This window comes from Neltuma alba, unplaced genomic scaffold (assembly GCF_004799145.2).
Source record: "Neltuma alba isolate B1F8T4 unplaced genomic scaffold, ASM479914v2 tig00002822_pilon, whole genome shotgun sequence".
NCBI classification, from domain to species: Eukaryota; Viridiplantae; Streptophyta; class Magnoliopsida; order Fabales; family Fabaceae; genus Neltuma; species Neltuma alba.
In genome coordinates, this window is record NW_021633030.1 from 19,974 (window position 1) to 32,233 (window position 12,260).

A 12,260-nucleotide genomic window follows, 5' to 3' on the forward strand; every position below is an offset into this window, starting at 1 on the left:
TTTGACAGAAAAGTTGCCCACCCCCTCACAAAAGGTTGCAAACCCATTGAAGAAGTAGTAAATCTCACTGTGAAAGCTGTTATTCCCACTATGTGTTTTGTAAAATTCAGCGTGGAAAAGTTGTCCACCCCCTCACAAAAGGTTGCAAAACCCATTAAAGAAGTAATAAATCTCACTGTGAAAGTTGTTATTCCCATTATGTGTTTTGTAAAATTTAGCATGGAATTGTTTTGTTTTTGACATAAACATTGGCCAGCCCCTCACAAAAGGTTACAAATCCCATTGAAAATGTAGTAACACTCACTGTGAAAGTTGTAAATCCCACTATGTGTTTTGTCAAATTCAGCATGGAATTATATTTTTGTAAAGAAAAGTTGCCTTGCCCCTCAAAACAGGTTGTCAAACCCCTCGAAGAAGTGGTCAAATTCACTTCACGAGTTATAAATCTCGTTATACGTGTAGTAACATTCTGGGCAAATGATTTTACAATACTTGAAAATCAGGTAGCTTTACATTTCCTGAAAATAGTTTGCAAATCCCCTTACATACAAATCCCCTTGCAAATCGAAGAACCTTTTTCGGCGACTGGAGGAGCTTGGATTTAGTTTCGTCGAGTGGGGGGGTTCGGTTTCGTTGAGTGGAGGGATTGGTTTCATCGAGTAGGGGGATTCAGTTTCGCTGAGGGGAGGGATTAGTTTCGCCGAGTAGGTGGATTGGTTTCGCCAAGTGGGGACAGTTTCTCGTTTGCCGAGTGAGGGGATTGCTTTCGTCGGGAGGAGGTGGTTTTTACCTTTCTCTATCTCCTCAGTTTTCAAACATAATAAGGGCAATTTGGTCTTTAGGCCAAAAAATCAAAATTCCAGATTGGTACCTGATGCCTTCTTTGTCATTTTGCTTATTCAGGTGCCTTATTTATCTTTTTGAAATTCACTTGGTATATTACTGTCATTTTCCCTAAAATAAACCTTTATTGCACACATTTACGAAACTCTCAATTAAAGGCTGAAGCTTTTATCATGGAAGAGAATTTTTAAACCATAAAATTTATCTGGGTATGCATGTGTTTGGATAGCACATCTTCAGTTGCAGTAGTGAGTATTATCTTGCAGCCCGTATGATCTGCACCGTATGGAATTCCTACCTTACCCAGTTCAAGTCCCTTGTAGAGGTCACGAAGCACGATGAGGATTTTGTGCTCGTTCTTAATCCTATCACTCAGTTCTTTGGCTCTTTTATCTTTGGATTTCTGATCGAAAGTAAACCCTAGTAGACGAGCAATATCACCTTGAATCTTTCTCACGTCAGGTTTCTTGTTACAGCTGTAGTAAGAACCAGATCAAACAGATGATCTCTTTGAATTCTTCTATTAACTCTTGAAGCAAAGTGTCTTTGACCTCGCCTTGTGAGCCATAAATCCCAACTAAGTGAATATTAGGATTAGCTAATGCCCCTATAACATTCTCCAGGACTGGCTTTCTCCATTCCAAAGCGTCAAAAGGATCGGAATTGAATGAAGCCGTACGGCACAATGAAGTTTCTGACGAGCAGATATAATAGCCCCCATTATGATCCTACAGCAAAAGTAAATAGACGAAGAAACATGAATAGAAGATTATTAAAAGGGAAAATGACAAAAAAATTACTGTTGAAATTGGAAATGACAAAATGGGCATGCAAATAAGTGAAATGACCAAATGGGCATGGGGTATCAATCTGGAATTTTGTCAATTCGGTAGAAAGACTAAAATGCCTTGAACCTCTCTGAAGAATATGAACCGGAAGAAAACAATAATATACAGAAGAGAGAGAGAGCTGCGAAAATGAAGCTAGAGCAAGGGTTGAAATCTGGAAAGAGGGAAAAGGTAAGCAATTTTTCCTTTAAAACGCTAGTATCACCCGATTTCTTGACTCGTTTTTTGCTGTAATCTCGAATGGGGATGGGTCTGTGAGTGTAGAGGGTTTGGATGAAGAGTTTGACCAGGATGAGAGAGTGACGCGTCGGAAATGGAAAAATGATGACAAACAGTAAGCATGAGGTGGTCAGTGTTGTTAAACTCATTAGTGAAGTTGTAAAATCCTATATTTAAGTTGTTAATGGAGTAAGTGGGTGTGTGTGTGTTTTTTGGGTGTTTCGAAAGATAAATGAAATTGATTATTGGGGAACTAAAATATTGATTTATGCTTCTTTGTTGCAGGTTAGCAGGCTTTGATGACATCTAACATTGGGTTTAACATTGATGAGTAATTTTTTTAGTGTAAATAGAATAACTTTTGAACCCTTAATTTTTTTGGGAGAATAGCTGATAGAGAGGTTATCCTTTTTGTAAATGATGTTAACTGGGTAGAATATGTTTGTAATCTGAATGACAAGGAAACATTAGCTGGTGGTTTAATCTTAATGTTAACTTGTCATTTGAATACAAGTTATGTAACTTCTGTCATAGGCGTACTGGTTTTTGGTAAATATCATCACTTCAGTAGTCAATTCCATTATACATGTAGTAAAGTCTGAATGTTAATATAAATATATTATGATGTTCTTCAGGTGTACTTGTATGCTATTTTGTCAACACATTTTACCATTTGCTTAATTCCTCCAAGGGAGATGGTGGAAGTTGTCAATGGGCATGACTGGAGTGGTTAATTTGATTACAAATGTTGTTATGCACATTACAAATGTTGTTATCATCATTATCAGGCACCTAAGAAAATGGTTGCTGAGAGGATCTGAATCCAGTTAAAAAATTGTTTGGATTATGAGAAGATTCGGATCCGGGATAAAAAGATATTCAGATTACGATTAAATAAAAATAAGTTTAGTTTGTAAAATTATTAAAATGGATATGAGTTTTATTAAATAATAAAAAAATAATTTTACATAATAGAATAAATTTAAATTAAGTTTAGTTTATAAAATTATGATTTTTATTAAATAATGAAAATGATAAAAAAAAATTTACATAATGTAATGAACTTAAATTATTTTAATAGAAAAAAGTGAAATTTTAGAAATATTATAAAAAGGTTTTTGTAAATATAAAAATATAAGAGTGAATGAGTGTGGCGGAGAAAGCGAAACAGCCTTTGGAATTAGAGAATAAAGGCACAAAAATGAGAGAAGAATATCTGACATTCTAGTTATTATTTTAGGGTTATTTTTCCCATTATAAGCACAGTGCATAAGCCCAAAACATTGCCCAGCTTAGCTTACTCAAATCGTGCGTTGAAACTCACTTTTGGCCCATACATGATAACAGATCAGCGAAACAAGTTGAAAATTTTTTGATGAGAAAAAATACAAATGTTCACATAAGATGAAAATCAGCAAACATACTACAAAGAGTAAGACAATCCTGAAGAACACCTCTAAAACCAATATCTACAGTGACAGCACCATTAAGAACCCTCCAAAAACCATTTTCCTTAACCCAAAGGTAAAGTGGAAAAGACAAAGAACTAAGAACTTGACTTTGGTGACAAATTAAAAGTAACACCCTGCGCAAAAGAGTCAAACAAGGATGCCACTTGCAGTGTCCTCTCCAAGATGAACCAGTGCACGTAATAAAATGTTGATTATAAAAAAATACAGAGAAAGAAATTCTCTCTGCCTTGGAAGACTTGCTGCGCAATTTTTCCATACGAATAACCCAATGAACATTAACAAGTTGAAAATTTTCAAACATACTTTTAAGCTGAAATAGAGAGTTTCTGGACCTATGACCGCTGAACCAAACAAACGCTAAATTGGAAGCCAATCGCAAGTTTCCATTAGAAATTTGTAGATAATTAAGATAAGGGCCTTCACCAGAACTTGTCAGGCAGCTTGATTAAAATTCTAGAATAATGATGTAGGTTAGTAAGTTTTAATGTGAGCTCTTTGCAAGCGGAAAAAAGTTTACGTCGGGGCCCTGGGGAACAGGGGATTAGGCTTGTGTAGTGTGAGACTTTTCATTTTAATTTTTTTTAAAAAGCAAAAAAATCTGAATTTAAAAAAAATAAATAGATTATATTGACTATTCTTGTAATAATTTGTAACAATTTTGTTCTGTCAAAATTTGTCAAAATTACTTAATTATCATTTTAAAATTGAACAGATTTTTTTTTAGTATTTTCCCTTTTTCCCCTCCTTCAAACCTTTCAGTTTAACGTTCCACAAACAAAAATATACATATATACTTGATACCATTGAATTATTTTTAATTTTATAATTAAAATAATTGAATTAAATTTTATTATTGCAATACTAAAAACCAGACAGGTGCAATCAAATGACTAACTCACAGATTCACAATCATAGACATAGAAAATGAAAAATAAAAATAACACTCCCTCCATCTCTTTTTATAAGCAACCATTATCATCTTCCTTTTGTCCCTAAATATAAGCAATATTTACAGGTTGTCTTTAATTTTTGTAGCGAATTTTCTATTTCGCTCATATTAATTACTTATTTTAATACTCGATATATTTATTATTTCATTTCCCAAACTATTATCTCTCCTTCACATATTCTCTCTCTTTTATAAATTTTTTATTATAATAATTTTCTTATTCTCTTTCTTATACTCTCTTCCCCCATAAATAAGAGCATTTTAGAGGGGGGAAAACTTCTAATTTCTACACATTTAGTATATTTAATTAATTTTAACTAACATTTTGATCTACATGATGAGGTCCAATATTGCTTATAAAAAAAAGGACGAAGGGAGTAAAAAATTGATTATAAAATAGTAATAAAATTAATTAAAAACCATGCAAGTAAAGATGATGGGTAAAACTATAATTTTAAAAAACAACCAAATCTTTCATTATGCAAAAAATAAAAAAAATAATTATGAGAGGTGAGACAATGGAATATATAATTATTTTATGAATTATATTTTTATAATATATGCACACACACAGCTATCTCATGTCCATTTGTTCACCAAGTCTGCCTTTTTGTTTTTTTTTTCCCCACTTCTGATTAAAAGAGAGCCCTAGTTGGCGTCTAATCTCTTCTTGAATTTTTTTCACATCAGGGTTTTGGTTACAATTGCAGTCAGAACATATCAAACAGTTTGTCTCGATGGACTCTTCTACAGACTTTTTCAAGTAGAGTGTCTTTGAATTGATCATGTGAGCCATAAAACCCAATTAAGTGAGTATTAGGATCACCTAAAACCTCCATAACTTTCTCCAAGCACCATTGGGAAATATCAGAAGCATTGTAGTTGCACTGACGCGCACGATTATAATAAAGCGGGAAAGGTGTATGAACACAGTGTTCTTTTGTTTCCTTCCCCAAAGGTGTAACAGAGTGTTCAATACTCTCAATATCTTCGTGCTTGTTCTCCATTCCACATTGCTGCAAGGTGCAAGCCTATGGATTCCAAGTTTAATTATTCCCGCGACTTCGGCTGAAAATCTAGAGCATAAGTAGGTTTTAAGCTGAAGTTTGTCCATCCAAAGTTTAATTATTTCAGCTTTCAAGAAATTTAGCTATTGTTGTGCGATAAAAAGGAACTAATTTAAAGATTTCTTGTCTGAACCATGGGTTTAGATTAAATACACCATGCAGCTAAAATGAAAGAAAAACAATAAGTGAAGAGTGCGTATCAAATAAAATCCCACATGGGATGGATGAGAGAAAGTACAAGTGTATATATCAACTCAAGCTCTTACAGGTGAATAAATAGGTCAAGAGAAAGGTAGGGCCTTAAGCATACAACGACGGGTCATTGGAATCAATACTTGTTAGATCTGAATTGTTTTTTAATATTAATTTGGACAGTCTAGATTTATTTTTATTTTAATAGGTGTAGGATAAAAAATAAAGATAATCTCTTAATTATTATTATTTAAAAATATGATTTTTTTTTATTTAAAATAATTATTTAATAATATTAAATCTTAACCGTCCAAATCTAAAATTACTCATTAGGTGATGAGCATTGGGTGCTCATCACCTAGTGAGCACTAAATGGGGACCCGGCATGATACATGGGCTTTTATGGTGATCCAACAATTCGATTTGAAGTTCCATGAGGGCCAAGAAGATGAGAAATTTATAGGTAATCAAGAGAAGGAACTTCCCCAAAAATTGTCTTTAATCTTCTTCATTATGTTGGCCAAAAGAAAAAAACAATCTTGTTCGATATAATTCTAGAATAGCTAAATAAATTACTGATGCTTAATGTGAGTTCTTTGTAAGGAAAAAGGATGATATCAAACAGCGAGGAAAAAAAGAGAAATTCTTAGATACACTGGGAGTGCCACATCATCCCAACTCTGTCCAATCAAAACACAGCAAGTCAGCTTCTCTTTATCCTGGCTGGCACCCTGACTTGGCAGATCACCAATTTATGAAAAACAAAATAAACCTGAAATGGAAAATGAAAAAACAAGACGCACAGAACGTTTTCATTTTCCCGCGCCATACTTCGACTGGAGAGAGAGAGATTGAAAGGCTTGAACAATCGTGCCCTAACCCAGGTGGAAGAAATCGAAAACGCTCACCCTAGCTTTGGACCTTGCTGTGTCTTCTTTGTGAGTAGAGAGTCATGCCGCTAGCAGAAGATAATACCATCAGCGGAGAGTCACGTCAGTAGCAGAGAGCCTTCCATTGCTCCCTATTTTGCTCTGTCTTCTCTGGACTTTGTATTGGGCAAAGAAGGTTTGATTCGTACTTGATAAAGATTGTAGATTTTCTTAGTTCATAGAAGAAATGTGTTATTTGTGATGAGTTTTTTTCTCCCCTGTTTCACCCTTTGTATTTGATCTATCATTGGCGCTTGGCATTGGTATAATCCTTCTCTGTATTATTTGTCTAAACATTGAAAAGTTTCTGCATTTTAGATTCAGTTTGATTTAGTTTCTACACATTAATGGAGCTATCTGTCTTTTTATATTTGATCCCAAGGTTACTCTGTTTGTAGTCGGTCCCAAATTAGCTAATGATGAAATAGTTTATTCTCAATGTAAATGAAAGCATCTTGTGTTTTTGGTATTATATGAAGCCGTGAGGAACTGGAACTAACATTTGTAAACTCTTAGATATGAATTTGTTGGTTAATGAAGATATTCATTGGTTGATTTTGAGCGTTGCGGATTGTAAATCGTCGACCAGCATTTGGAAAGTGCCATATTGTGTGATTTTAATTTATAATTTGAGTTATATATTTTTTAGTTTATCAATTACTATTATTATATATATTATTTTTATAAAGGGTGTTTAATTAACTTTGATATTGCACAGAATGGAAATAGCTAATCAACCAGAGTCAGATATTTACTTGGGACAAATTGTAAATAATGAAGATGAGGCATACGCTTTGTACACAAAATATGCATATCAGTTGGGTTTTTCGGTTAGAAAATGGAAACAAACATATGTTACTGGAACTAAGAAGATTCGTACAAAAGAATATGTGTGTGCAAAACAAGGGACTAAATATTTGGATGAAGGTACCAGCACTTCATTTACGAAAATGAATGCAAGGACAAATTGTGAAGCTATGGTTCGGTTTACTATTGAAGTGGATGGGTTATGGAAAATAACTAAGTTGATTACTGAACATAATCATGAACTTGTAAAACAAGAGCATAGGCACCTTATGCGTTCTGCTAGGAATATTCCTAGTGCTAAAGGTGACCTCATTAATTCCATGGTGACTACTGGAATCAGAACAAAGGATGTGTGGAGTTATTTAGGTGAAGAAACACATGGATTTGATAATATTGGATTTTCCAAAAAAGATTGTTATAATTATGTCAACAAGCAAAAGTTGAAACTAATAAAAGCTGGGGATGGAAAAAGTTTAGTTAATCTCTTACAAAGTCATCAAGCTGAAGATCCAATGTTTTATTACAGTGTTCAATTTGATGAAGAATTACATTTGACAAATGTTTTCTGGAGGGATGGGAGATCAACAATTGATTATGATTGTTTTGGGGATGTAGTGGTTTTTGACACAACTTATCGTACAAATAAGTATGATTTAATTTGTGGACCTTTTGTTGGAATAAATCATCATTGGCAAAATGTAATGTTTGGTTGTGCCTTTCTGATGAATGAATCAGCAGAGTCCTTTGAATGGTTGTTTGATCAATTTTTAAAATCTATGGGAAATCGACCCCCACAGACTATTGTCACTGATCAAGATGCTGCTATGGCTAAAGCGATTGAAAAGATATTTCCTAATACAAGGCATCGCTTATGCTTATGGCATATATCTAAAAATGCCCCATCTCATTTGGGTTCTCTAAATTGTGATAGTGATTTTCAATCATATTTTCAAAAGTGCATGAGAATGTGTGACTCAGAAGAAGAATTTGAAATCACGTGGGATGAAATGATTAGGAAATTTGAGCTCAATGACCATAAGTGGTTGAATAGAATGTATACAATTCGGCATAAATGGTCAACTGCATTTGGTAAAGACATGTTTTCTGCAAATATAAAATCTTCTCAAAGGAGTGAGAGCACTAATAGTGTTTTGGGAGAAATATCTACAAAAAAAACTTCTCTCACAGAGTTCTTCTTAGCTTTTAAAAAGATGGTAGAAAAATGGAGAAGCTCTGAGGGTGAAGAGGATTTTCACAATAGTCAATCTATTCCTTCATGTGCTATCAATAGGAACAGGACTTTATGCCATGCATCAAAGATTTATACTAAAAAAATTTTCAAATTGTTTGAGAGGGAATATTTGGATGGAGTAGGGACTTTGTTTAAAGAAATTAAAAGAGATGGAGACATCTTCTATTATGAGCTGTGGGTGGATGGAAAAGAGTCAAAGAGGTGGGTTGTGCAATTTAATTCCTCAAATGAGAATGTTACTTGCAGTTGCAAAAAATTTGAATCTATGGGTATTCTTTGTGCTCATGCATTGAGAGTTTATAACATCAAGTGTGTAACAAGGGTGCCAGATAAATACTTCTTAAAGCGATGGTCAAAAAATGCAAAGTTTTCTGATTGTGAGCATAAAGAAAAATATGCAACTAGTGAAGATCCAAAAATTGTGTATCGCAATTCTATTATGCGTTCTTTTTATAACCTTGTGTTGGCCTCACAAGACCACAAGGAAACTCAAGATATCATGTGGGATGTTATCAACAATGGATCTCAACAAGTTCAAGAACGTCTACGTGATTTGAATAAAAGCAACAATGTGGAAAAGAATAAAGAAATCCATTGCACCATTCAAGATGCATCTCAAGTAGGCCAAATTCTTGATCCCCCAAAAGCAAAGCCAAAAGGGGGTGGAAGTGGTAGAAGAAAAGGCCATTTTGAAAAACAATGAAAATCAAGTAAGATATTAATTTTATAAATTCTTGTATATGCCCATATATCAGTGATGTGTTTCTAAATTTTGATTTTTTTGTAGAAAAACAAAAAGGAGTGGAACATGCTGCTTCAACTGCACTAGAGCAAATTTCAATTTCCCAAAGCTTTGATTACACATATCCAATGGTTATTACCTATGCCTACAGGATTAATAAACATTGTAATTATTTTTTAATTATTCTTATTGAATATGTTTGTTATATTACAGGTCAATACTACTCAAGTTGTTCAGAGTAGTCATTCTATGATCCCACATGCTTTTTATGGTACTTGGAACATTAGAAGTCCATTTCATATCATTGACATAAGCAACAATTTAAATCAGGTATAAATCAACTAGTTATATTATTTTCATATCAACATCTTCTTAAAATATGTTAATTAATTATAGTTATTTTTTAATATATTTTAATTCATTTTTAGGAAGCACATCCATCGGCTTGGAGACCACCAACTACGTTTACAGAAAACCAATAGTTTGCCTTCAATCCTCTTCAAGTAAAGCAAATGGAAGAAGATTTTTTTTTTTGCTTTATTTTTGTATATTTTGTGTAAGTTGGCCGATTTTTTGTTCCCAGCTATTTTGATGTATAATGAAGTTATGTAAGCTGGTTGATTTTTGATTCCCAGCTATTTTAATACAAGCATTTCATTTTTTTTAGATTAATGTAAGTATTTTAGATAGTGAAAAAGAGGCCATCTTGTGTTTAGTTATTGCAAAGACTTTATGCTAAAAACACTTGTCCAATGGTAAAAATACTTAATTTAATTAGCTTCTCTCTTTAGATGATTTATCTATAATGTTTATTTGCAAGTATTCAACAGGTACATATTGTAAGTTGCTTAGATTTGAAACAATCAGAGAGATGAAATTTTCAAGCCTATATAAAAAATTACCATGTGCAAAGTTAATTCCTTGCTCAAGTTTTTCTCAATGTCCAAATCCAATTCAACCCATTCATTCAAACACACCCATGAGCTGCCATAAACCAAATCTGCAACGTTCTCTAGTACCAAGATGGCTACCAGATTTTCCTGCCCCCACAGCTCATAAAAGAATTGCAATAAATTAATTAAGGAGAGGAAAAAAGGTGAGTGGTAGCATTGAGGAAAATAGGAATGTATTACACGTCTATTCTCATTGCAATTACATGGAAATATGATACAAGCCATAATATTTTCATTTATAAAAATACAACAGTGTCTCCTCATATGCCAAATCAAATTTGCTACTCCAGAGTGCAGAGCCCATGACCCACCAACAATATGATATTTCTCCTCTCCCAGAGAACTTGAAGTTGCTACTTCTACCAAATCTGCTGTCAAATAACCCAGAAAGATGAAAAATTCTCTGAACTACTCCACTTTCACCCCCTTTAGATACATTGGATTACAATAACCTACAAAACAACTATTCTATCCATAACTTTACACCTAACCAGAAGATATAAGGTCAGACATGATATCCTGAGACTACCTACGTATGTGCATATTGTTACAAAAGCAGTCTGATGGCAAATGAATGTTTTATCTCAGTCAAGTGACTTTACAAAGTGCCCACTTTTCCGCCTGTGCCTGCTACAATCAGAAACAAATCTGAACGAAAGGCCACATCCCTCAACCTTGCCAGGATAGCTACATTTCTGAGACAGAGCCATATAAAAGAAGCCAATTTAAATTTTTAAGGATTGATGCAGTATGATTGAGAAATATGGCAAAATAATATCAGAAAATTTCAAATATATATGTACTTAAAATTGATTGAATAACTTCTGGCCAAAAAAGAGTGACCGAATAACTATTGTGCTAAGTAACAGCAAACGAAATATTCCATTTCTCTTTCAAGGAAATGCACTTATGTTTCATCAGCACAGTCACGATAAGCAGCCAAAATACCTTGTAGTAAATGTTGAAGCTCAAGTTTATCAACTGAAATATAAAGTTGGAAATAATGAACATATCACAAAAAAATCGTCCCAAAGCATAGGCCCATGAATTGGAGACAATATGAATAAACATAAAACTCAGAAGCCTAGTTTCAGATTAGCCCTTAAATCGCTGCCTCTTCTATCATTCGAACTTGAAACTGAAATTTTTGCAGCGTTGTCGATGAGGAAGCGACGCCAAAGGATGATGAGAAAATGAAACTTACAACTTGTGGTCATGAGAAAGGATGAGAGTGGTTGCGGTTCTCATGGTTTCGATCGAGCATTTGGTTGCTGTCTACAGGGGAATCACCGCCACCACTGTCGCGCGCCTTTGGTTGTGAGAAAGGATAAAAGGCGTTTCCTTCTCATGGCTCTGTTCAGGTATCTGGTCGCCGGCCATAAGGGAGTCGACGCCACTGTGGAGAAGTTGTAGAAGAGAGGGCAAAGGGGTTAGAGATCTGGTCGCCGGCCATAAGGGAGTCGACGCCACTGTGGGGAAGTTGTAGAAGAGAGGGCAAAGGGGTTAGAGACGAGCTCCCCTGCGATGAAATCCCTTCGCTCCCCTGCGATGAAATCCCTCGCTCCCCTGCAATGAAATACATCCCCTGCTTCAGTTTCAATTTGGTGGAGGTGTCCTTTTTCGTTTCAATTTGGTCGCCGGCCATAACTCGTTTTAAAAAGTTTAATTTTTTTTTATTTTGTTTTTCATAAATTGGTGATCTGCCAAGTCAGGGTGCCAGCCAGGATAAAGAGAAGCTGACTTGCTGTGTTTTGATTGGACAGAGTTGGGATGATGTGGCACTCCCAGTGTATGTAAGAATTTCTCGGAAAAAAAAGAGATCGTTTTGGCCGCTCTTAACAGACACACATGTATCTTAATTTATTAAAGCAAGCCGACAGATTAATTTCAAATCGAAAGGACCCATATCATCTGAGACAGACTAATATGTACTACTTCTGATTCTTAATATAAAATCTTATTTGACTTTTATTTTGATACTAAATAT

At 34.3% G+C, this 12,260-nt stretch overlaps 1 protein-coding gene across 1 annotated transcript; it reads left to right on the forward strand.

Annotated features, from left to right (window-relative positions):
- The first annotated feature begins 7,238 nt into the window (after positions 1–7,238).
- LOC114739310 (protein FAR1-RELATED SEQUENCE 5-like) lies at positions 7,239–9,802 on the forward strand. Its single transcript, XM_028927366.1, has 5 exons — positions 7,239–7,349; positions 7,389–9,249; positions 9,366–9,451; positions 9,534–9,650; positions 9,749–9,802. The coding sequence occupies exons 1-5, from the start codon at positions 7,239–7,241 to the stop codon at positions 9,800–9,802; spliced, it is 2,229 nt and encodes a 742-aa protein (XP_028783199.1).
- Positions 9,803–12,260: the final 2,458 nt, after the last annotated feature.

Excerpts from the sequence above, each read along its gene's own strand:
- LOC114739310 (XM_028927366.1), top strand. The coding sequence starts at position 7,239 with ATGGAAATAGCTAATCAACCAGAGTCAGATATTTACTTGGGACAAATT. Across the intron at positions 7,350-7,388 it reads CATATCAGTTGGGTTTTTCG|AAGATTCGTACAAAAGAATA; the intron begins GTTAGAAAATGG and ends ACTGGAACTAAG. Across the intron at positions 9,250-9,365 it reads GCCAAAAGGGGGTGGAAGTG|AAAAACAAAAAGGAGTGGAA; the intron begins GTAGAAGAAAAG and ends ATTTTTTTGTAG.